This window comes from Carcharhinus amblyrhynchos, chromosome 6 (genome assembly GCF_965287045.1).
Source record: "Carcharhinus amblyrhynchos chromosome 6, sCarAmb.v2.hapA, whole genome shotgun sequence".
Classification (NCBI taxonomy): Eukaryota; Metazoa; Chordata; class Chondrichthyes; order Carcharhiniformes; family Carcharhinidae; genus Carcharhinus; species Carcharhinus amblyrhynchos.
The window spans coordinates 99,782,667-99,810,031 of NC_137329.1; the positions used below are offsets into that span (position 1 = coordinate 99,782,667).

A 27,365-nucleotide genomic window follows, 5' to 3' on the forward strand; every position below is an offset into this window, starting at 1 on the left:
TTAAGGGACTGGATTGTAGAAAAGTGGAGTTCGGTTCCTGTCATTCCTGAAGGTATAGTGTATGTAAGACAAAGCTCAGGAGAGGAAGCAGGAGAAAAGAATCAAGCAAAAGAAAGTTCTGTCCCAATTGCTGAATTGCAAGCTTATTAATCAGTTAATATTAAGCATATATTACATACATATGTTTAGAAAATCATGTTTAGAGCCAAGTTTGAAAGTTAAGCAAAGATTAACTGATGCTATCAATGTCTTTTTCATTATTGCACCTAAATAAAATTATTTTTGAGTCAGTGAGGAGATACGGAGAACTGGGTTAGCCAAAGGATTTTAAATCATCTTATAGGAGTCAGGGCTCTCTCTTTGTCATGTAAATACGGCAATCCTGGATTTCTCTCTCCAATGTTAAAATATTTTCACAGCAAATTTTACATGATTAGTACAGGATACAGAGTTTTAAAAAATCCACTTAGGCAAAGGTCAAATTTGTTAAATTTGCTTTATAAAATTGAGAATGAGTGTTTGATCCAGATAGTATCACTGAATATGGACAAAACTGAATTTTCAAAAAATTGTTTAATTTCTGTATAAAAGTTAAACCTGGTAGAGTTATTTCATTTCCGTTCACTTTGATGTTGACCTGGTAAATGATATGGCAAGAAGGGATATCAATCATATTAAGCAGTAGCTAAGAAAAGTTGAAACAGAAGCCTACACCCAAGGCAGAATATATAAACTCATAAAATTTGAATCTGGCAGCTCTACAAAAGAAAACACTATCAATCACTCAATGACAGAAGTTGGAGAGCAAATCACTGGCATCCCAACGAGAAGCCAGTTTGATATAGAAGACTTGACACACGACAGTATTAATTCTTGATCATAAGAAAAATTGATCATTAGAAACAATGATTGTCACTGAACAGATACAGCTGTCAATCACAAGGCCAAGAATCTCACTGGAACCAACTTTCAAATAGAACTAACAATGATGCTAACATGCTCATGGTTATTAATGTGCAAATTAGACAGCAACGTCCAGAAACTACACACACCCCTACATTGAGGGAGAGATTACTGTCGTCGCACCCGTTCACCAGATTCTCTCTCTCATTCCTATACTCCGTCTCAACATTGTTTGAGAGCTGACCCACTACAGTGGTGTCATCAGCAAACTTGAAAATCGAGTTGGAGGGGAATTTGGCCAGTCACAGGTGTATAAGGAGTATAGGAGGGGCTGAGAACACAGCCTTTTGGGGCACCAGTGTTGAGGATGATGGTGGAGGAGATGTTGCTGCCTACCTTACTGATTGTGGTCTGTGGGTTTGGATGTTCAGGATCTAGTTGCAGAGGGAGGCCCAGGCCACGAAGTTTGGAGATAAGTTTTGCAGGAATAATGGTGCTGAAGGCAGACTGTAGTCAATAAATAGAAGTCTGGCATAGGTGTCTTTTTATCCAGGTGTTCCAGGGTTGAGTACAGGGCCAGGGAGATGGCGTCTACTGTGGATCTATTGTGGCAATAGGCAAAATGTAATGGATCCAAGCAATCTGGGACGCTGGAGTTGATTAGTGTCATGACTAACCTTTTGAAGAACTTCATAATGATGGATGTCAGAGCCACCGGATGATAGTCATTAAGGCCACACTGCTTGGTTTTTCTTTGGTACTGAGATGATGATCATCTTCTTGCAGCAGATAGGGACCTCAGATTGTTGTAAAGAGAGGTTGAAGATGTCTGTGAATACCCCTGCCAGCTGATTCACACAGGATCTGAGTCTCGTCTGGGTGCCCCATCCAGGCCAGTTGCTTTCCCCTGGGTTGACCTTTGAGAAGGCTGCTCTGACATCTGCAATGGTGACCTCAGATACAGGTTCATCCAAGGCTTCCAGGGTGGAAGGCATGCTCTTGTTGACTTCTTGCTCAAAACAAGTGTAAAGTGCATTGAGCTCATCAGGGGGAGGTGCGTTGGAACCGACGATTTTACATGCCTTCATCTTGTAGCCAATTATGTCTTGCAGGCCTTGTGATAATCGGTGGGGATTCGTGTGGTTAGCCTGGGACTCCAGCTTGGGCCAGTATTGTCTTTTGGCATCTTTGACGTGACAATAATAAATGAAATAAAATTAAATCAAACACAGTGAAATACAGAAATTGCTGACTGTGATACCCTGTTCCTCCAAAAACTGTGATAATGGTTTCTCACCATGTGACTCACCAATCAAATTCACTGAATGATGCGAAGTTGCTGAACTCACCTAATATATTTGGATTAAACTCACCAAATAAAGTTAATCTTTTACTGGGTCAAATCTTGGAAGTCCCTTCCTTACAGCAATATAGGTGTAACTACACCTTAGGGACTGCATAAGAACATAAGAAATAGGAGCAGGAGTAGGCCATCCAGCCCTTCGAGCCTGCCCCGCCATTCAATAAGATCATGGCTGATCTGAAGTGGATCAGCTCCACTTTCCCGCTTTCTCCCCCATAACCCTTAATTTCTCTGTCTATCAGAAACCTGTCTACCCATGACTTAAATATATTCAGCGAGGTAGCCTCCACCACTTCAATGGGTAGAGAATTCCAGAGATTCACCACCCTTTGAGTGAAGAAGTTCCTCCTCAACTCCGATCTAAACTGCTTCCCCGCCCCTCCTATCTTGAGGCTGTGCCCTCTAATCCTGCTATCCTTTCTAAGCAGGAGGAATCTCTCTCCCTCTACCCTATCTATCCCCTTCATTATCTTATACGTCTCTATAAGATCCCCCCTCAGCCTTCTAAACTCTAATGAGTACAGACCCAGTCTATTCAGTCTCTCTTCATAGGCTAGCCCCCTCATTTCCGGTATCAGCCTAGTGAACCTTCTCTGCACTCCCTCCAAGGCCAATATATCCTTCTGCAAGTGCAGCAACCAAAACTGCACACAGTACTCCAGCTGCGGCCTCACCAGTACAATGTACAGTTGCAGCAAGACCTCCCTGCTTTTATATTCTATCCCCTTTGTTATAAAGGCCAACATTCTATTCGCCTTCTTGATCACCTGCTGCACTTGCAGACTGGGTTTTTGCAATTCGTGCACAAGGACCCCCAGGTCTCTCTGCACCACAGCATGCTGCAGCTTTTTGCCTTTTAAATAATAATCCCTCCTTCTATTATTTCAACCAAAGTGGATAACCTCGCACTTGCTAACATTATACTCCTTCTGCCAGGTCCTCACCCACTCGCTCAGCCTATCCAGATCTCTCTGCAGACTTTCCACACCCTCCATGCAATTCGCTTTTCCGCTCATCTTCGTGTCATCAGCAAATTTCGTCACCCTACACTCAGCCCCCTCCTCCTGATCATCTATCTGGACTGCAGCAGTTAAATAATACAGCTCACCACCACCTTCTCAAGGACAATTAGCATTGGGCAATAAAAATACTGCTTGAGCCTGCGAAACCCACATCGTGTAAAGTGATTTTTTTTTAAAATCCCAATTACGTCAGTTGCTATGGAAATAGGTTATATAGGTAAGTTGCATTTTGTTTTGGGTTTAGCTGTATGAATTCACAGAAATGGTCAGCTTAGGAGCAACTTTGAAAAATGTGTCAGGAAACAAAGGTAGTTTTAAGTAATCTATATTTGTATTTGTGGACATTATAAATAGGGTATAGCTGTAAGCAAGTTCAATTTCACATTTGTGTAAGAAACAGTTAAAACTTCAGTTAAAAAGCTTCATGTTAAAAAGGTGTCAGTGGATTTTAGTTTCATTTTAAACTGTGCCTGCATTGCAATGAAAGGATTTACGACTAAAAAAGACTGGATTTAAAAAAAGACGAGGCTAATGCCTAGCAACGAGAGGCCCCACACTGAAAAGCAAACACTTGTGGTTCATTTGGAACCTGTTATCTGTGAAGAAAGCAGTTCTCACAGAAACTGCCAGCAGAGAGACAGCATAATGGAGTAAGGGGCAGAAAGCAAGTCCCAGAGACTACAGAATAGATAAGTCTTCGAAACCAGGGAATAAAAAGTCTCAGGGAGACAGAATTCAAAGGGACTGAATCTGAACAAGGTATTATTCACTTAAATTAAAGAATGGGGCAGAGAGAGGCTCTCAGTTAAAAGCAGAGCTGATAGTGCAGAGCTGGAGAAGTTGGCTAGAGAGAAGCCAGATATCTGAAGTAATCCTAAAGCTGAAGAGAAAAAAGGAATCCATTACTTGACTGTTTATTTTAATAACAGGCAATGCAGGAAACACAGTCTCTTAAGAACTAGACAAATCAGATGCCAGGAAAGGGTTAGGAAGAACAATACAGGGATAACAACCCAAATTCACAAGTACCATATTTTCTTTGATGCTGACAGACCCCATTAGCAAAATGGAGGGTTGATCACCAGATTGCAGATCCAGCCCTTGTGACGGTAAATTCCATTATCAATAGGCCCACTATGGTAGTTAATATGAATACCGGTGAGAATATGCTATCGAGAATGTCAATTAATTGAAAAATTGTCAATAGCTTTCCTGCTGGATCACTTCGTTCATTCATCACATAAAATCATAACTGACCTCATGCTGACAATGTGGCCGAATGCAATTCAACAATAAATAATGGGTGCGCACAGTAAAAAAGATGCTCAGCAGACAGCTTTCATTTGGACAGAAATCATATTGCAGAATCCCTTTGTTTTATTTGCTTCATAGTAGTCGGAGGATGTACAGTGTAAGATAGACGGGCAATTATCTGATATTACCCAGAGATGGTAAAGAACAGTTTGAATTAATTGTCGAACAGGGCTTCTGGCAATGTGCCAAGAGAAAACTGGTTTGTCGGAACTCCCCATGTGAATTTCCATTCTGCTTTGTGACAAACTGAGGAGGACTTATTATCATTGCACATTGTATTGACAGAGGAGAGGTTGCTCTCATTTCCTTAACCCTTTATTACCGGTTAAAAAGACTTGTAGGCCAACACACTTGTAAGTAAACAATAATCTGGCATCAGATTAAGCTGTTGATGACAGTTTCAAAGTCATCTGGCAGGGCTAGAACCAAAATCAATGACAAAAGTAGATTATCTTTACAGGCAAGTATTAGCGCTTTGGGTGAATGGCTCTTTAGACATTTAAACAGAAGTCAAGTATATCAGCACACTGTATTTGGCTTCTAAATATTAACACGTCAAAACAGCTGATCTGAATGGCATTTCCCGTGAACAGAAAATTGTTCAAGTTCAAAATGCTAACATTTGGGCTGTGCAACGTTGACACTGGGCTGGAGCTTGTGGTCAGCAGCAAAGCAACAGTGTTCATCACTGACCTCAAAGGAAGCTGCCCAAGAGGATTTAGTGACGTCTGTGGCACAAACTTCCCTTTTTTCAATGCCAGATTGAAACTGGTGTCAAGTCAAGGGAATCTCCAAGCATCCAGCAACAGTGACATCATAAAGCAACATAAAGATTGTAAGCAGCCAATCACATTGAATCATTCCCACAGACATCAAGTCAGAGTAAAAACAATTGAATCCCTTCATTTATCAGTTTTTTTTTTACAGACAGCAAAGTAAATAATTGTAAGATACGTGTGGTATTAAGATAGAAGGTAAAGTGTCATTTTTTTAAATGTGGACTTTAGCTTATTATGGGGAAGTCTGGCATCCACCAAATTTGGAACTACTGTTTCAGGGCAATTGAGGCTGGTTATTAGTAATTATGGACTAGCTTCCTTGTTAAAAATGCAGTTGTACCTCAGTCAACAGGTGTGACATCTTCAAGGTCTTTTTAAAATGATATTAAGAGTATAGGAGTAGAGGATTTTGCCAGTTCATAAATTTTTAATTGATTACTACCGAGATAGGGGGACTTCAACATCACACCTTGTGAAAAAAGCATCACTGACAGTAACTTTTGGATTTCTGTGTTTAACTGTCCATGTCTGCATGCTTGTCAGTTTCCGAGTAGTAATGATGGTGAATACTGACGGTTTCACCATAATTACAACCGCAAAATCTAGCATGTTCCAATGCCTTCTGAATAATTTACTGGCTGGTCAGAATTAAAACTACTGTGTGGTTTACATGAATGACATTGGCATTTTTGTTAAGGAAATAGTATTTCTGGGTCATATTATTTGTCCCAAAAGGCATTAAATGGAATCTTAGGCAGGCAGTTGCTGCAAGTGTATTTTTTGTACCCAAGATAATGCCAAGTGCCAAATAATTTCGCAATCTGGCAGGATTGCACAGTAAGCATATTTCATTCAATGCCATTCATCCAAAAAAATGAAACACCAAAAGGGTCTTTCACATGTTGAACAACCCATCTGTGTTCAGCAGCTTATAATAAGCCGCCCTGATAACATGCCAAGTTACATGCATAAGTTTTTACGCAACATACGACTCATTTTCTCATACCCAGCCAGTATGTTTGCTGGCAGAGTCATAGCAATATTTTTGTAATACTCAAGTCTACTCAAGGGATAGTGATCAAAATCTCTCAGGTAAATAATTCATAACTTTACCAGCTTTACATCTGCACTGGGTTCATACTTGGCATATTCTGCTCAGCATGGTGATGCACAAGAATCTTGAGCATTAGGATGTAATATGCTGCTTAATTTATGGTAACATTCATTTGCCAGGAACAATGGAAATAGAAAATTAATACCTTTCTTGCAATCCTGGAACCACCCAGGCAACCTTTCACCACTGACCACAATCCAAAAACTACATTTTTTTTTGTACTTTTCAATTTTCAATCAGTGTTAAAATCAGGGTCAAATGTGAAATCAGTGTTCGCATAGTCAGTGCTGGTTTAGATCATCTCTTTTTCTTCCTTTGCAGAAAATATGGCATTATGTAACCCTTCCTTTACACTGTACCCTCAAAACTGTGAGACAACTTACATTTGTCATTCTTAATTCAATCCCAAAACTGCTCTGTCAACTCCCTAACAAAATTAAAACACCTTTCACATGCCATACTACATACATTTTAACAGTATACCATTCTTTATTCTGCGAACAAACAAACCAAAAAAAGTTTTCCAGGTATTGAATGTATTCAACTAATTACAAATGTTAAAGAAGATATATATTTTTCCAATTCTAATCGAATTGCTGGTTACACGCTACTCAAAAATGTAAACACCTTTGTATTTGTCGTGACAGCTCTTCAGGTCAAACTGTAATGACAACGTAACTGCAAAAGACAATAGACACACTGCTTTCCCTGCATAACGTCAGCCATTTACACAGCCACAGTTAATCAGATGTCATCAACAATACATTTCTGTATTTCTGTATCACCCAAAGGGGTGGAAAAATCAGTCTGTTTTCTGCATAAAGCTAAAACAGTCATACTTTGAGATTTATACTTCAAGTTTCAATTACGTTATGAAAAGCTGCTTTAAATAAAAGCAGAGAAATCAAACCCAATTTGTTGGCTCTCTCGCGATCTTACTGGCTCATCCTGCCCATTGGTGAGATCGCCCCTCCAAAAATTTTCCCCATCCCCACCAGGAAAGCACAAAGGTATGGCTGCTCATTCTTTCAATCAGCAGGATGGTGGGTTATTCAGGCAACCAATGCTCAATCATCAACTTGTTGGAGGAATACAGGTGATCAGTTCTTCCTATCTCGCTAAGTGGAATATTCCAGTTACATTGAAATTTTAGCCAGCACTGTAGCACAGCACTAGCAACATTCATTACAATTACAATTCCTGATAGTTTTAGGATTCCAAATGACAGCAATCTGTTTATGAAGCTAACCCTCTTTAAGGCAAGGCTACCAGACAACTACTACATCAGTGTTATCATAATTTCGTATGGCTCCAAGCACAGAGCACTTTTCCAGGGTCTAACCAAGGACGCAGGCGAACTAAATGAGTCATTTAGGATAAAATATTCATTTAATTAATCTTCTTGAAACCTGTCCATCATAAACTATGCGCATCTATATATTACCCTTATATGTCAATTAAATTGACCAAGTTTTTCCTCAATGTGATTATTAGTTCAGGGTAACTACTTAAATGATCATTTTCAATCTAGTTATTTTACTTTTAAGCCAATTTACTTTCTTCTTTTGAACATTTTATGATCAGATATATTTTTTAAAAACAATTAATGACTTTGGCAGTTTCAATATCACAGCCCAAATTCATCACATACCAAAAACTTACATTTGTATTGCTCATCTCACTTGCAGGAGATGCAGAGAAAGTGAAACTGGGCTCAGAGCCTAAGGAAAGGATTTTGAGGAGGATTTAGAAAAGGAGGAAAGTAGGCAAAAGAGCCCCATAGGGCAAGAAGCTACAGGTTAAAAGCTGCTGCCACGAAGATGTATGTGAGATGAAAAGCAGGTAGAGGGCACCAAGACAAGTGTGTGAGGCTATGATGGAACTTAAAAGCAAGAATGACTGAGGACTCTCAATTGGGGCTCAAGGAGTCAATGGAGCTTGGAGAGAACAGAAATGACCTGGGTGCAAAAATTCAAATGGGTACGTGTGCCAGCTGCAGCAATTTGAATGAGTTATGAGAAGCAGATTGAGACAAGTAGGCCAGCTGTGAGAACATTTAAGATGTTGAACATCAAAGTAAGCTGTGGACTCTACTTCATTGAAAGAGGCAGAGAGTAACTCTGCAGAGGTATAAGTGCTCTTGGTAAAAGTGTGTTTGTGGGGTATATGTGAATTCTGCATCAAGAAATATCTCAAAGTTTTGCACGTTTTACCTCAGGATGAGGCAACAACTGCAGAGGTTATCGGAATTAACTCATACATAGGTTCTGGTAAATGCCAAAAGATAAGGGCTTTCATTTTGCTGGATTAAACTCACTGACATTTTCCCTCATCTAGACCTTGATATGGTATACTATAAGCTTAGTCATAAAACTCAGTTGTTATTGCTCATTTCTATGGATTCATCAGCCTGCAACTTTGAGTCTCTTTGTTTATCCATACCTTCCAGTGTCTTTAAATTGAATATGTACTAACATTCCTTATTTATTTTGCCAAATTGCATCTTCTCTGAATTAAACTGCCTCCTGCATCTTCCTATTCTGCCAACTGACGTCATTCTGAATTCTTTTACACTGCATCTCAATGTTTGTCAAACCCCTTTCTGATTTTATGGTGGAGGGACACAAAATATTGGGGATATTCACTGATGATTGCACAACATTCTGTGCTATTTGAAACTGTTCAAATACTGCAACAGTTTATGTCCATATGCAGCAAGATCTGGACAATATTCAGGCTTAGGCTGATAAGTGGCAAGTAACATTCACATCACATGTGCTGCATCAGGGGACTTAGACCTCACAAAATATATGTTTTTAATAAATATATCTTCATCGCTAAGTTCTAAAATTTAGAAACTGGACAAAGACCCTTTTTAAAATGACTGATGCCATGCCTGTCTGTGACCTTGAACAAAAACAGCTATCATAGCAAAATTGCAGAAGTTTGTGCCACTTTATCTCTGAAGAGACATTAGTGACCCCCACTGTGGGTTGCAAAGGCCTAATTCAAAGAGAACTATACAAAGTCCATTGCATTTCACAAACCAGGCTTGTCCTGGAGGACAACTGACTCTATGAACTTCCTTTCAAGTCCTATTGGGTGGAATATTTAAGCATCTCAGGAACCCAGATGAAGATGTGGAAGTCATGTGATATGGAATCCTCTAGCTTGTGTAACCAGTAATATTGCCTTGTTATAACAGAAAAAAAACTCAGTCTGCCATCTTTCCCATCTATAAGCAGCAGCATGCAAAGAGGTTTTGCCCATGTCAAATACTTGGCCCCACCTGCACTATTTTTCTACCAAAAATTCTGTACCATCGCTACAAGATGGATTCATCTCTGCTTGCCTATTTCATCATGTGAAGTCAACTCCAACAGATAAGGGCTTTCATTTTGCTGGAATAAACTCATGGACATTTCCTTCATCTAGGCCTCGATGCTGTACACTATACACTTATTCATAAAACTCAATTGTTATTGCTCACTTTTATGGATTTATCAACCTGTAACTTTGAACCTCTCCAATAGAATGGTGAATTATACAGCATCAGTTCCCAGCCTGTCAACCTCTATGAAGGACAACCTCATTGTACTTTGATTTTGGACTCACGTGAAATAATAATTATTTTCTCTGTGGTCTTTATCATGCACATCTTTCTCTATATCCTTTTTTACTGAATGGGGGCTACGTAGCAGCCCACCCTGTGTTTTGAGTGTGTGTAAATAAACTAACAGCGAATTCAATCTATTTCAAGATTGCTGTAGGGATACTAATAGAAAATTGAATCACATTAAAACCGAGGGGGTGGAAAGCATGCCATTGCTCATTAAGAGGGAAGCAAATCAAAGCACCACTCTGTTTACGGATGGGTGGTGAGAGGAGAGATCAAGACTGTTTAAATTAATCTTCCCACCCCACCTCCCAGTTGAGAACATGTGCAATGACCATCTCAAACAAAAGAAAATCTAACCACCTCCCATATTGTTTCAATGACATTACCATCGGTAAATTCCCAAATATCAACATTTTGGAGGTTATCATTGACCGAAGATTCAGCTGGATCAGTCATATAAATGTGGCTACAAGAGAAGGACAGAGAATGGGAATTCTGATATTAGTAACTCCTGACTCTCCAAAGCTTGTCCGCCATTACATGGCACAAATCAGGAGTGCAGTGGAATACTTTCCACTTGCCTGAGTGAGCGCAGCTCAAGTACAATATCACCTGGGATAAAACAGTCCACTTGATTGGTACCCCATCCATTACCTTCAGCATTGACTCCCCCCACCACTGATGCAGTGGAACAGCAACTACAAGCAACCATCTACAAGATGCAACTCATCAAGCTTCCTTTGATAGCATCATCCAAACCTGCAACATGTACCACTTGGAAGGAGAACGGTAGCAGAGACATGATAACACCACCAGCTACAAGCTCCCCTCCAAACCACACATCACCCTGACCTGGAATTATATTGCCTATGTTGGAGCAAAAGTTCCAGGTTAAAATACTGGAACTTCCTTTCTAACGCACTGTGGGCATATCTACACCAAATAAGTTGCAATAGTTCAAGGCAGCAACTCACCACCACTTTCAACAATTGCTGGCCTAGCCAGTGATGCCCATATCTTGTGAAGGAATAAATAAATCAGCAAATTTTTATACTGCACTGCCCATGTCCAAATCAAAATCACATACGTACATGCACTTGTTCATTAAGAAAAAAAAAGTGGATATAGCTGATACATCAATTCCAATCCTACTCCAAACTGAGCAGCATCTATTAGTTATAGCCCTTGGTTTCCTTAACACCAACTAGTTTTTGATCCACCCTGCCACATTTTCTCTCACCATACTTTCGACTTTGATTGCTAGCCTCCTGTGAGAGAGTTTACTGAACATCTTCTGGAAACTGATCCATCATTACATTATTTCCTTTATTTAAATAGTCATTTCCTTTCAAGACAGACTTGATTACATTTGCCAAATACAATTTTCCATTAAATAGTCTCTGCTGAACATCTGACAACATGCCAAACAATAATTTGATCTTGAGTTAGGGGTTATAAAGGGTGGTTTGTTATCACTATCACACTGTCATATTTGATAGGATAGTGGTAGAAAAGGAAACAAAATTCAACTGAATGTCATTTACGACCTCCTCCTGACTTAGGACCTAGCTCTAAGCATTTTCCTATAATGGTAACTAAGCTATCTAGTCTATAGTTTACAAATGTATTCTTTTCTGTCTTCTTGGACAAAGCTTTACACAGCTGCAATTCAATCTTCAAGCACAGGTTGCATATCTGAAATGAACTTAAAATTTTCTATTAGCTCCACTTTGAATTATTTCAAAATCCTAGAGTTCATCTGATCAGGACCCAGCAACATAACCACCTTGAATTCTGTTAACATTTTCACAACCAATTTCTTCTCTTTTGTTACCTTGTCCAAGCAAGCAGAAAAGAATAAACTGATGAACTATAGTTAATGTGGGATCATTGAGAGAAAATAATGATAATTTGGGCAGATCTCTTCTTTCTCACTGAACAATCTTCTCCACTCCTGCTTGCTCATCTTTGAATCCTAATTGTTCATATCTATTTTCACACTGAATCTATGTTATAGTCACTTTTCCCAGTTACTCCACAGCAAACAATGACCCAAGGTGGCTGCACAATTTGCTCAAGGAAAATTAAACAGCTAGTTCTCAAATATATAAAAAGGAAGAGGCTGGCTAGGGTGAACATTGGTCCCTTAGAGGATGAGAAGGGGGACTTAGTGGTAGGGGATGGGGATATGGCTGAGGTCTTGAATAACTTTTTTGTTTCGGTCTTCACAGAGGAGGACGTGAATAATTTGCCGGATGTTAGAGATGGAAAGGTGGTAGGACTGGAGGGTCTCGATGACATTACTGTTACTAGAGAGGTGGTGCTCGACAGACTGGAGGGGCTGACTGTGGACAAGTCCCCAGGACCGGATGGAATGCATCCGAGGGTCCTGAAAGAAATGGCGGAGGTGATAGTGGATGCCTTGGTGGTTATTTTCCAGACGTTGCTGGATTCCGGGGAAGTGCCGGAAGATTGGAAAACGGCTAATGTTACGCCGTTGTTTAAGAAGGGTGCCAGGCAAAAGGCGGGGAATTATAGGCCTGTTAGTTTAACGTCTGTTGTAGGTAAAATGTTAGAATCCGTCATCAAGGAGGAAATAGCGAGGCATCTTGAGGGGAACTGCTTGATAGAGCAGACACAGCATGGTTTCGTTAAAGGGAAGTCGTGTCTGACAAATTTACTGGAGTTCTATGAGGATGTGTCTAGGGCGGTGGATAGAGGAGAGCCGGTGGATGTGGTCTTTCTTGATTTTCAGAAGGCGTTTGACAAGGTACCTCACAAGAGGTTATTGCAGAAGGTCAGGGGGCATGGAGTTGGGGGTAGGGTGTTAGCGTGGATAGAGGACTGGTTGTCAAATAGGAGGCAGAGAGTGGGGGTCAATGGGTGCTATTCGGATTGGCGGATGGTGACTAGTGGAGTGCCCCAGGGGTCGGTGCTGGGGCCTCAGCTATTTACCATTTATATAGATGATCTGGAGGAGGGAACCGAGTGTAGGGTGTCGAAATTTGCTGATGACACCAAAATTGGTGGAAAGGCAAATTGTGCGGAGGGTGGGGAGAGCCTACAGAAGGATCTAGATAGGCTGGGCGAATGGGCCAGGAAATGGCAAATGGAATTTAATATTGGCAAGTGTGAAGTGGTCCACTTTGGTAGGAAGAATGGTAGGAAGGACTATTACGGGGCGAAAAACTGCAGCAGACGACGGTGCAGAGGGACCTCGGGGTCCTTGTGCATGAGTCGCAAAAACCCAGCTTGCAGGTGCAGCAGGTGGTCAGGAAGGCGAATGGGATGCTGGCCTTCATAGCGAGGGGGATTGAATATAAAAGTAGGGAGGTCTTGCTGCGGCTATATAGGGCATTGGTGAGGCCGCAGCTGGAGTACTGTGTGCAGTTTTGGGCGCCGTACTTACGCAAGGATATTTTGGCCTTGGAGGGAGTGCAGAGGAGGTTTACTAGGCTGATGCCGGAGTTGAGGGGGTTGAGCTATGAGGAGAGGCTGAATAAATTAGGCTTGTACTCGTTAGAGTTTAGAAGAATGAGGGGAGATCTCATTGAGACGTATAAGATGATGAATGGGATGGATAGGATAGAGGTGGAGAGACTCTTCCCGCTCAGAAAGGATAATAGGACTAGGGGGCACAGCCTCAAGATAAAGGGGGGGCGGTTTAGAACGGAGTTGAGGAGGAACTTCTTCACTCAAAGGGTGGTGAATCTCTGGAATTCTCTGCCCGTTGAAGTGGTAGAGGCTACCTCGCTAAATATTTTTAAGACGTGGGTTGATGGGTTTTTGATAAGAGAGGGGATTAAGGGTTATGGGGAGAGGGCGGGAATGTGGAACTGAGCCATGACAGATCAGCCATGATCTGATTGAATGGCGGGGCAGGCTCGAAGGGCTAGTTGGCCTACTCCTGCTCCCATTTCTTATGTTCTTAAATGCAGACACCCTATGTTGTCTGTATCCATTTTTGCACTGCCTTCTGCTTTTCACTTCCACCGTCCTTTGTAACAATTAACAGATAACATTTAATTAGCATCTCAATCATACCTTTATCCTCCACAATTAGTTTTCCTCTATCTTTGAAAAGTTTACCTTCGAATTTGTCATTTAATTTGAATACATGTACAAAAACCCTCTCTCCATATTATTTGCTAGTTTTCTCCATATTTCCTCTGGCCTTTCTAAACTCTGTTTTCATTTCGCTTTCTATATTCCTTGTGATTTTCTTTCACATTGTTGGTCCTATTTATATGACTAACCTTCCTTTCAAGTTTAATCTATTTACCTGGGAAACTTTACTTTTTACTAAATTTATTAATTGCACATTCAACCTACCTAATATTGGAAGATTTGTCACTATTGAATAATCTTTCTTTTTCACTAAGCTTTCTGCCCAGTTAATTTGGGCAGATCTCTTCTTTCTCACTGAACAATCTTCTCCACTCCTGCTTGCTCATCTTTGAATCTAATTGCTCATATCTATTTTCACACTGAATCTATGTTATAGTCACTTTTCCCAGTTACTCCTCAGCAAACAATGACCCAAGGTGGCTGCACAATAGCTATCACTTTTAGGACGCTCAAGGAAAATTAAACAGCTAGTTCTCAAATGCAGACTTTTTTTTTATTAATTAGTGTCACATGTAGGCTTACATTAACACTTCAAATACATTACTGTGAAATTCTCCCATTCGCCACACTCCGGTGCCTGTTTGGGTACAGCAAGGAAGAATTTAGCATGGCCAATGCACTTAAGCACGAAGTCTTTTGGGCCATGGGAGGAAACTGGAGCACCCGGAGGAAACTCACGCAGACTCCGCAGACAGTGACCCAAGCTGGGAATGGAACCCAGGTCCCTGGTGCTGTGAGGTAGCAATGCTAACCGCTGTGTCATCGTGCCACCCATAGTTATGTGTATACACACAGACACCTGGACGAGGGAGTGCAAATAACAGCACAGTGTTCACAATTTCGTAGAATGATACATTACAGAATTCTGCCTATCGTGTCCTGGGGCTATCCAATTAATCCCATTCCCCGATTCTTTCCCCATAGCTCTGTACTTTTTCCTTCAAGTATTTATCCAATTTATCCAGTTCTCTTTTGAAGGGTGCTATTGTATCTTCTTCCACTGCCTTTTATGAACTGCATTCCAAATCATTATGACATGCTGTGTAAAAAAAATCCTCATGCTGTCTCAAGTTCTTTGCCAATCATATCTGGTTTGAACTGCAATAGTTCAATCTTGGAATTTTTCTTTGTGGCTCAGCATGTGCTTTGAATTTCTGCCTGAAACTTAATTATGACTATGTTTGCAAGTTAATCATCATTTTGAAGAAGGCCAACTTCTGGATTGTTATAGAATCCTGCTTTGCAGAAACAGACAATGTTATATTCTTACTGAACAAAACTAACAGTGAAACGGTGTGGCACACCATCGTATTTGTGAAATTAATGGACGTCCTGATAAATAGCATTCATATCCCGGCAGCTCCTTTCAGTGCATAGTATGCCTCATTAGAATGTCAGCTCTTTGCCTGTCAAGTTGAATCACTACTAAAGATTACGCATGGCAATGCTCAAGTGCCAACACAGCAAGCAGCATTGTAGCGAGACTTGTTTCTGTTAGACCACATACTGCATAGTGCAGAAAGATGGCACATAGTCAAAGCAGCAGTGCTTGGACTGACAATGCTAGCTGCGTACAGAGTTGGTCATTTAGTTAACTATGTTCTAATTATTACTGCTTTGGTATTTTTAAAAATCTGTTTTAATTTTCACAAGGGTAAAAGACAAAGCTATTTTCACCAGATTGATGGGAAATCTGTTGGGACAAGGGAAACTGTGTGTTCAGAGACGACTCCTAAGAAAACAATGTACATATACAACAGATATCACAATATTAATTCTGTTCAGCAAAATATTTAAAGCCTACTTAGCAAATTATAAATCTTGAACTTAAATTTGAATAATGATATGTTTATGAGCTTGAAACAATCTTGGGCTATGGGCCAAGTGCTGGCAGATGGAATTTGGTGGGAGTTCAGGAGTTTCTAATGTGTCAGTGCAGACTTGATGGGCTGAAGGGCCTCTTCTGCACTATATAATTCTCTATGGCTCCAAAATCCAAACTGCTCATAACATTTTAGTTAATTATACTGGCAGTGATAAGTCATGAAAAAAGTCTCCATTCTTTCATACTTGTCTCTTTCTGCTTCACTTTTCACTTCCTTTTTATTTTTGTTTAGCTCTTCTACATTTGTGCCCTCTTCTCAATTTCTGATTCTTTAACTCTGTCCTTCACTTCCATTTCTTGCTGTCTCCTTCATTCTCATTTGTCTGCTCCATTCTCTTTTCAGTTCTACCATATTGTCTTTCTGCGTTTTGCCTCTTCAGCAATTTTCTTTCCCTACATGGTGCAGCACTGCAGCTGCTGTATTGGGAGCAGCAAGAAGCAGATGAGGATGCAGGTCATCAAAAAACCACATTAGACCTCAAAATTGATCAAGTGCAATGGGGTGAAAGTTAATGCCAGTGAATTTATTTAGCATAACAGTTCATCATAATGGGGTTCATAAAAGATATAGGAGCAGAATTAGGCTATTCGGCCCATTGAGTCTGCTCTGCCATTCAATCATGTCTGATATGCTCCTTATGCCATTTTCCTGCCTTCTCCTAATGACTGTTCAGCTCATTACCAATTAAAAATCTAAGTCCTCAAATTTGCTCACTGTTCCAGAATCCATCCCACTTTATGTCACAAAGATTGGTGGAATTGCAGATAGCAACGAGGGAGGATACAGCAGGATTTAGGGACTTGGGTGGAGAGGTGATAAATGGAGTTTAATCCGGACAATTGTGAGGTACTGCATTTTGGAAGGTCTAATATAAAAGGGAAATATACAGTAAATGGCAGAACCCTTAAAAATATTGACAGGCAGAGGGATCTGGGTGCACAAGTACACAAGTCACTGAAAGTGGCAACGCAGGTGGAGAAGTTAGTCAAGAAGACATAATGCATACTTGCCTTCATTGGCCAGAGCACTGAATTTAAAAATTTGCAAGTTATGTTATAGCTTTAAAGAACCTTTGTTAGGTCACACTTGGAATATAGTGTTCAATTCTGGTCGCTACACTACGAAAAGAGTGTGGAGGCTTTGGAGAGGGCACTGAAAAGATTTACCAGGATGTTGCCTGGTATGGAGGGCATTAGCTATGAGAAGAGGTTGGAGAAACTTGGTTTGTTCTCACTGAAATGGTAGAGGTTGAGGGTGACCTAATAGAAGTCCACAAGATTATGAGGGGCATGGACAGAGTGGATAGTCACAAGCTTTTTCCCAGGATGGAAGAGTCAGTTAATGAGAGGCATAGGTTTAAGGCGCGAGGGGCAAGGTTTAAAGGAGATGTACAAGATACTTTTTTTATACAGAGGGTGATGTGTGCCTGGAACTCATTGCTGGAGCAAGTAGTGGAAACAGATATGACAATGGCTTTTAAAGGACACCTGGACAAATACATGAACAGGATGGGAATAGAGGGATATGGTCCCTGGAAGGGTAGGGGGTTTTAGTTCAGTTGGGCAGCATGGTCGGTGCAAGCTTGGAGGACCAAACAGCCTGTTCCTGTGCTGTAATTTTCTTTGTTCTTAGCAAATTCCATAGATTCATAACCTTTTGGGAGAAGTAGCTTCTCCTCAATTCTGTTTTAAATTTACTACCCCTTATCCTAAGACTATGACCTCTCGTCCTAGAATGCCCCACAAGAGGAAGTATCCACTCCATGTCTACTTTATCCATACCTTTTATCACCTTATGTCTCAATATGATCTCCCTTTATTCTTCTAAATTCCAGAGTATAGGCCTAAGCTAGGGTTACAGATTTGTGATTCTGTATATGGAGTCAATATGAAATAAAACTAAGACAATAAGTAAGCGTTAGTTGGTGCCAGTTAAACCAAGAACATTTGGACAGATTTTGTGTAGACATAAATTACTGCATCATGTTATATAATGTATCTTCTTGTTAATTGCAAGTGTCCCATACGCCTTTTTCACCACCCTACTCATATGCCCACAGATCTCTGAAAGCGGAAGAGCATGTTAGTAGGGTGGTGAAAATGGCATGTGGGACACTTGCCTTCGTCAATCGAGGCATAGATTATAAAAACAGGAAAGTCATGTATCCGACTTTGGTGAGACCACAGTTAGAGTAATGTGAGCAGTTCCAATCGCCACATTGTCAAAAGGATGTGATTGCACTGGAGGGTGTGCAAAGGAGATTTACCAGCATGTTGTATGGGATGGAACATTTTAAGTTATGAAGAGAGACAGGAGAGGATTGGGGTGTTTTCATTGGAGCAGAGAAGACTTAGGGGCAACCTGATCAAAGTGTACAAGATTATGAGAGACATGGACAGGGTGGATAAGGAGCAGCTGTCCCCTTAGTTGAAGGGTCAGTCACGATGGCACATAGGTTCAAGGTGAGGGGCAGGAGGATTAGGGAGGATGTGATGAAAAACTTTTTTACCTGGTGGGTGGTGAAAGTCTGGAATGCACTGCTGGGAGGGGAGTCAAGATGGACTTCCTCACATCCTTTAAAAAATATCTGTTTGGGCATTTGGCACATCATAACATTCAGGGCTCTGGGCCAAGTGCCGGCAGATGGGATTAGGTGGGAGTTGAGATGTTTTTAATGTGTCGGTGTGGACTCGATGGGCTGAAGAGTCTCTTCTGTACTGTATAATTCTATGATTCTATTTCCTCCAAAATCTCTATTCAAAGTCAGCTCTTTGGAAATGGTGAGCATTAAACATTTATTCTGTATTTGTAGTATATGGAGTAGGATCAGCTGTAAAACTGCAATCATGAGAAGGCACTCTCTCAGGATTTACAATATAAGCAAATGATAGAATGTTAGTATGATCTGCTTCCTTTTGAAAATTTACCACAGTTCATATGTTTTCCACTCCACGAGACATATATTTGAAGCATTTATAACAGTGGGAGTAAATAAATTGAGTGGCAAATAATTTGTATCAATATTGAATAAATCTATTATACAATAAATACAAGAATATTGGTTTAATCCCTTTAGTTATCAGTCTTCTTCACATGCATAGCTTAAACTCAATATGCAAAGCTCTCCACCTACATACTCATTGATTTCTTTTGGTACTGTTTTTGTGAACTCAATTCAAAAATAACCCTGACCACACTTATGGTCTGTTATTTAATGCATAAACTGACGCAATTTCAGGACTGAAAATTCCAACTTCCCCGAATATCCAAATAGATTTGATGTATTACACATATGATCTGGGGATTTTAAAACAGTAACTTGGAATGATCATAATTCATATTTATAACTGTTTCATATTAGGACACAAATGTTTGTTATGAATTGATTTAGCCAAACATGAGGGTTTATGATGATTGGCGTAATGAAAAATGCACACTTCTGCTGAAGCCTGCATGACTACATTTAATGGTTATTATTATAATAATGTATTCATTATTGGGGAGATGGTGGCATCGTGGTATTGTCACTGGACTAATAAACAGAGTTAATGCTTAGGGGACCCAGGTTCAAATCCCATTCTGGTAAATGGTGGGATTTGAATTCAATAAAATCTGAAAATAAAAGTCTGATAACCATGAAAGCATTGTTGATTGTTGTAAATACCCAGCTAGTTCACTAATATCCTTTAGGGAAGGAAATCTGCCACCCTTGCCTGGTCTGGCCTACATATGACTCCAGACCCACAGCAATGTGGTTGACTCTTAACTGACCTAGCATTCAATTCAAGGGCAATTAGGAATGGGCAATAAATGCAATAAATGTCCACATCCCCTGAAGGAACAAAAAATGTTTTTGGTATTTTGTTTCTACCACATACATCACTGCATCAAAGTCAGTGAACTATCTTAAACACTATCATACAGACCATCTGGCCATTATCTCTTTTTTTTCTTTTCAGAACAGATAGAAATTGTAACCAATTTGATTCAAATCAACCATCAATTTTGATTTACAGTATATTATTCATGCATATTTATCAGATTATGTAGGCTTTCACTTAAATACAATGGAGCCAAGGCTCCCAACAATGAGTTCTCATTGCACATCGTTTCACTTGACTTGTCAACCTCAGCAAAAGTGCTGATGATAGAATACAAGGAACATTTCTTTGTTCTCAGTCCTACTTTGCCAGAAATAAAGGAGGAAAATACACTGCTAATCAGACTGCCCAAGGTTAATAATTATTCTCACATTTTTCAACTATATTCTGAAGCAATTTTTAATTTCAACAAACCTTCAACTGTGAGATTACATAATTATGACCCCATCTGTTTCACACCATCTTTAACACAGATTACATAAGTGAATGCAGTTCCAATAGATGTTTAATCCATTTTATTTCAGCAATGCCTCAAATTACCAGAATCTTAGCAGAATACCATTGCATTTTGAATAAATGAAGTCTGCTGATGTCACCTACTTTGTAATGGAAGCATCCAGACTTGTTAATATACCATTCGATGCAGAATGATCATCTTTCCTGTCAGATGTTTGTGCATTGAAGGTTGGAGTAGCCATGGCAATAGCAAGCCTGGCCCTTTTCTCATCTTTTTCAAGTACTCTCTTCATTCCACCATTCAGAAAATATTCTTGACAAACACTATAAAAGGAAGAACATCTGGTCAGCTGCAAGAAACAATATGCAAAAGGTTTTTACATAAAGCTATGTTCTCTGCATCTGCAAAAACAATCGTAGCATGCGTTATGAACTTTGAGGCTTACTAATACGCTCCTGCATTTGGCAGTTGTCAAATACCTTCCAGGCAAAACATTATGACCTCATGTCAATTTTGACTGCTGTTAATTCCAGGTATCTCTATTGCTTTCTTTCACTGGCGGGAGACGGAAAAAAAAGAGAATGTCATCTAGGAATCCATAGTGGGAGTGAACGTTCCCAATTATTCACTGCTTATAATATATTACTTATTTGATTTCCATCTCCTTCAGTGACAGAAAACAAGCTTGCAGCTATATTGTGAAAATTAAAAGCCAAAAGGAAAGGAGAAAGAAAGGCAAATAAACAAAGACAAGAGAAAGATGGACAAATAAAGAGAGCCAAAAGCATTTATTTATGCCATTCCAAACCTCTCAACCGTTCTTTCAAATGTGTGGACTAATTTCCAATTTGTTCCAATGTCCCAAATTTTGAAATATCTCTTCCTTAAATAAGCAAAGTTGCATTCTATCAGACACTAGTGCAATTATGTCAAGTATCAGCATCTTTTACGTTCCTAGATGTGGTCTGTGGTTGTTCCATTGCTGTTATTATGAATGCACAAATGTTAGAACCAGAAGTGAGGGGCGTGTGCCTTCAGACTGGAACCAGAACTGAACACTGCAGAAAGAGAGGCAAAATCCTAAAATGATAGTTAAGTGATTTCGGAGCAAAATTAGCAAGCACCTCGTCCCCTGCATAAAGGGTAATGGGAATCTGTGACTCACATTCCCTAAAAATCTGACTGTGTTGCATCAAAACCCAAGATCTTCTATTTGAGAGTAATCTAAAACGTGTATACAGATAAGTGCAGCTGTTCACAAACTGGTCAGGTCTATCAGTAAGCTCCAAGTCAAAGCTCTTAATCTCTTTTTAAAATATGATGACTTTATATCTGTAACAGAATTACATGTGAAGCGTGACAATTAAACAGAAAACTTATATTGCTCATGATAAGCCATGAATATGGTGATTGTATAACAATTGAGTGATATGCGCTGCAAGGAACAATAATTAGGGCTCAGTGATTTACTCTACTACTCCAGTTGTAGTTATTCAATAACTAACAAAAGAATTAATTAGTTAGAATATTCACATTCTATTGGCTGAGGCAATATAATTGGTTTCTCAAACACAAAGCTTAAAATACAGGTGTTGTCATTAGCCAACTCTGCTTAAAAGTTTTCAAAATATAATTTGCCTTCTAAGTACTTCATAAGTCAGCTTCTTAGGAAAATTAGAAGAAAATCATTTCACAATTATAACATCTTGCATTTTGCTACCGGCAATGAACAAATAGTGCTTGCTGTTCACTATACTTACAGCAGCCCACAGTCCTTTAATGGATTTTTGTAAGGCAACTTACAGAAGTTAGAAAACACTTCACAAAGGCACCTCCACAAAAGGATCTGGACCTGTATGAACAGGTCAAATAGCAGTTCACCTGTTCAACTAGATTGAAGAATCTTAACAGGGGCATGGAGACAGAATTTAATGGGCCTGACAAGAGTCTTGCTTACCAGTCAGAGCACCAGTTGCTGTTTGGGGCAGATGGGGCGGGGAGGACATAGGGAGCTGTTCAATTCCATGAGGGAGGTACAATGGTACACCAGGCCTTTGCTGGGATTTAGGATCCTGCTGGTGGAAATCGCACCTGTCTCTCAGTTATAGACAGTGACAGCTGCTGGCAATGCAGACCCCACAGGCCCAAGATTAGCCCAGGCCGAAAATAAGTGAGGGCAAGACAGGGTTTCAGGTTTGCGGGATGGGACTTGGAGGCAAGGGCAAGGCAGCTTTCAGTATGCTCACCTGCCCCAAATCCAAATCAATATCCGTATCCAATCAGCCACAGGTATCAGGTGGTGTAGGAAAGCCATATTGCTCCCATTAAGTCTCCGAACTATCACTATATTGAGGTGAACTGAGGGATTAGAGTGTCAACTGACTCATTAATGAATCTAACTGACACCCTACAGCAGCCAGAAATATGGCATCTTCTCCTTCTGTTCTCCAACTTAATCGGTTTTGCCACCATTGGGAGACCAACATGAGACTTCTCCCACGATTAACTGGATCTGGACTCCAGCTGCGACAGACTGGATCGAATTCCACCTTTGAGTCTAGACCTGGAGACTACATATTATCAAAAATTCACTTGCACTTGATTGGATTAGTACTATATTGTCTTGCGTATTAAGTGGGTACATAGTGGATATGTACAATAACTTCAGGCTCTTAATATTTTCATGTCATATTACTTGTTAAGGTACCAGCGTAGCAAAACTTATGAAGGATCAGAGCCATTCCAACAGCAACTCCCCAACTTTTCCACTTAACTCTGAACGTGCAGATATTGGAAATTGTTGTCCAATTTACTCCATAATAAACGGTGAGCGCAAATAGCCTTTCCCTTGCAACTACTACAAAACTGGGATAATAATAAATTTATGCATTATTTCTCCAATATCATCATATTTTCCTACATTTCAACCATGACTGCACTTCAAAATTGCTTGCATAGCACTTTGGTGTACCCTGTGGTCATGAACGGTTCTATATAAATGCAAATCTTTCTTTTCTTTTCAACTGTTACCTCTCAGTCTTTTCATAGCTGTCCCCAAAATGTGCACGCACACACACTTTCTCCCTCACTCCCTCAAGTAAAATTGAGACTTAGCCATCGTTCACATGAGAATTAGCATTTTTTTTAAAAAAAATTTTCAAGCCATTCAGCAGCAAAAAGAAACAGAAATAAAGTGACAGAAGGAAGCGGAAAGTGGAACTGAGCCACTTCAGATCAGCCATGATCTTGTTGAATGGTGGGGCAGGCTCGAAGGGCTAGATGGCCTACTCCTGCTCCTATTTCTTATGTTCTTATGAAGTGATAAAGCTTACAGTATTTTGAACAAAGCCATGGGATTCATGTGGATTTCCACACATTATTCACATTGTCCTTATTAGCTTTTCATTGGTAAGCTACTGGCTGCTTTTCTCACTTTTAATTTCTGAGTTGCCCACCTCCAGTTCTGATTTGTTGCTGTTTTTGTTTCAACCAATCACTAACATCATCCAATGGTTACATGGTATTCTCTGGCTGCGCTCGACACAAAACTGGAGATTCCCGCCAGAGAAAACGTGAGATTCAAGTATTATACTTTATGGAAAAGTTTAATAGATGATTTTTAGGTTGTGATGGTTGAAGGATGGAGAGAAATGAACAAACAAGTGCAGGAGATGAAGAAGGGACAGTTATGAAGTAGGGACTGAAGGTAGTAGTGATGGGTCCAGTACTGAAGGAGGAAGGAAAATGGAGACAAGAGTGTGATGGAAAGAGGAAGGAGAGAAGCAACTGCAGTCTGGTGCAGGATTACCAATGTAATGCTGCTGTAACGAATACCACCTCTCCTCTACAGGGATAGTGCAGCTAAGATTGTAGGGATAGAGAAGGACCATGTTAGTAGAAAACTGATTGATTGTAACAGAAAATACAGCAGGCAAATGGAAGGATGGCATATTGATAGTGGACGTGCAAATATTGGTTAATAAGTGTGAATTTGAGCCTGCAGGGGAGGGATCACAATTCTGGCTCAGCCAGTGGAAGGAGGGGCTACATGTATAGGTATTGTGTGTGATGTTTTCTCTGTTGGTCAATCCATGTGTTTTCACACATGATGTGGAGATGCCGGCATTGGACTGGGGTAAACACAGTAAGATGTCTCACAACACCAGATTAAAATCCAACAGGTTTATTTGATAGCAAATGCCACTAGCTTTTGGAGCGCTGCTCCTTCGACAGGTAAGTGAGAGTTCTGTTCACAAACAGGGCATATAAAGACAAACTCAACTTACAAAACAATGGTTAGAATGCGAGTCTTAACAGATAATCAAGTCTTAAAGGTACGGACAATGTGAGTGCAGAGAGCGTTAAGCACAGGTTAAAGAGATGTGTATTGTCTCCAGACAGGACAGTTAGTGAGACTTTGCAAGCCCAGGCAAGTTGTGAAGCTTACAGATAGTGTGACATGAACCCAAAATCCCAGTTGAGGCCATCCTTATGTGTGAGGTCACAGGCATTCGGCCTCTGATCTTCCAGTAAACGTTCTCCAAGGTGGCCTTCACGAACATGACAGTGCAGAGTTGCTGAGCAGAGACTGATAGCCAAGTTCCGCACATGAGGACGGCCTCAACCGAGATCGTGGTTCTATGTCACACTATCTGTAACCCCCATGACTTGCCTGGGCTTGCAAAGTCTCACTACCAGTCCTGACTGGAGACAATACACATCTCTTTAACCTGTGCTTAACGCTCTCTGCACTCACATTGTCTGTACCTTTAAGACTTGACTACCTGTAAAGACTCGCATTCCAACCATTATTTTGTAAGTTGAGTTTATGTCTTTATATGCCTTGCTTGTGAACAGAACTTCCATTTACCTGACGAGGAGCAGCGCTCCGAAAGCTAATGGCATTTTCTACCAAATAAACCTGTTAGATTTTAATCTAGTGTTGAGAGACTTCTTACCGTGTTTTCACACAATCAGCTTCAAATATAATTGTTGGTTACTTGGATTTGCTGTTTTATAGCAACTTGTTCAGTGATAAGGTTAGGTAAGGGAAAGGCAAGTTTAATGAAATTATGCTCACAGGTGGTACAAGATAGGAGCATCTGTCTTTCCAAGTTAAAAGTAAAGCACAGTGTGCACAAGATACTGAAATATATTGGATTGACTAAGTATTTTAGTAGGCCTGAACTTAGACAATACATCCAAAAATAAATGACAAAATTTCTATTGCAGGATCTTAAAACTGAATTATTCTTTTCAAGAGAACCGGTCATGCCAAAAACAGAAATGCTGGAAAATCACAGCAGGCCTGGCAGCAATGATGTAATTTTGCCACTTGTCCACGAAATACACAACTAGGTCTCAAATTGTCCGATACCCAGCCCGAGGTGGAACAGGAAAGCACAATGAAGACTTCGGTTTCATATCAAACTGAGGTAAATACATTTACTGCCTTTTTTATATTGCAGCTCACTAAATACCAGCACCAAATCACAGCTGTGTATTTCCACAAGATACTCACCAATGCATTACCATTTATTATAAGAGTATATTTTGTGGATTTTTTTGCCATATGCTATTAAGAACGTTGTTTCACATTTACTACTTTATGATTAGCTATCACTCAAGTATAGCTAATTATTGATGCATATTATTGGACTGAAACTGAACATAAATAATACTAAGAGGTTATGTTCAAGTTGCTAGCCTGGGAAGTTAATGCCTCCCAAGTATAATTGCGCAAAATGAATTGCCTGAGAAGATGGTTATAAAATTTCATAAAATACAGATCAACATGACTAAAAACTAATCTGGGCATTAATACTCAACTGTTTGTGGGATCCTGCTGTCACAAATTCCTACATTACAGTGACAAACTCTTCAAAAGTACTTAATTGTCTGTAAAACACTTCGACACATATTGGGGTTCAGAAACGGGCTATGTAAAAATACAAGTCTTTCAAATTCCTGAACTAACAACACAGTCTCGAACCAACTAGGCAATAGACTGCTTCAGATCTGGTAGTATTTTTAAACAACTCATTCATGGGAAGTGGGCTTCACTTGCTCGGCTCATCCCTAATTGCTCCTGAGTGTGGGCAATGAAAGTGGTTTGCACTGCTGCCTCACTGTGGCAGAGACCCAGGTTCAACTCCAGCCTTTGGTGACTGTGTGGAATTTGCACATTCTCCCCATGTCTGTGCGGGTTTTCTCTGTGCTCCAGTTTCCTCCCACATTCCAAAGATGTTTGGTGGCCTTGCTAAAAAAAATTGTCCCTTAGTGTTGGGGGACTAGCTGGATAAATATGTGGGTTTCCAGGGATAGGACCTGGATGGGATTATTGCCAGTGAGGGCTCAATGGACCCCGAATGACCTCCTCCTGTACTGTAAAGATTCTTTGATTCTGAGATTGGATTAATTAATGATCTCAGTGATGGGGCCTCTAAGTAGCAATAATCATAGCATGAACAAATTTTGCATTCAGTTCAAGGGTGAGAAGAACAAGGCTAAGACTAGAATTTTAAACTTCAATAAAGGCTGTTACAAGGTTATGAGGACAGTGTTGGCTAAAGTGAGCTAGGAAATAATGTTAAAGGCTAGGAGTAAGGTGCAGCAGCAGACATTTAAGGAGATATTTCATAATGCTCACAAGGATACATTCTAGTGAAAGACTCTAGAAGGATGCACCACTCTTGGTTAACCAATGAAATGAAAGATAGTGTCAAATTGAAAGAAAAGGCATACAATACTGTAAAGATCAGTGGCAAGTCAAAATTTCAAAATCATCAAAAATAATTTAAAAATGAGGATGAAAAACTTTAGAATATGAGAAAGAAATATAAAAACAAATTGTAAGAGTTTCTAGAAGTAATTAAAAAGGAATATAACTAAAGGGAATG

General features: G+C 40.0%; 1 protein-coding gene across 1 annotated transcript in view; it reads right to left on the bottom strand.

The window, feature by feature from the left end:
- Nucleotides 1-27,365, bottom strand: part of samtor (S-adenosylmethionine sensor upstream of mTORC1) — a 118,509-nt gene that overhangs the window by 36,574 nt on the left and 54,570 nt on the right. The window contains exon 3 of the mRNA XM_080191068.1: nucleotides 20,610-20,789. Coding sequence (XP_080047194.1) covers nucleotides 20,610-20,789 — 180 coding nt within the window. The remainder of the gene's footprint in view (nucleotides 1-20,609; nucleotides 20,790-27,365) is intronic.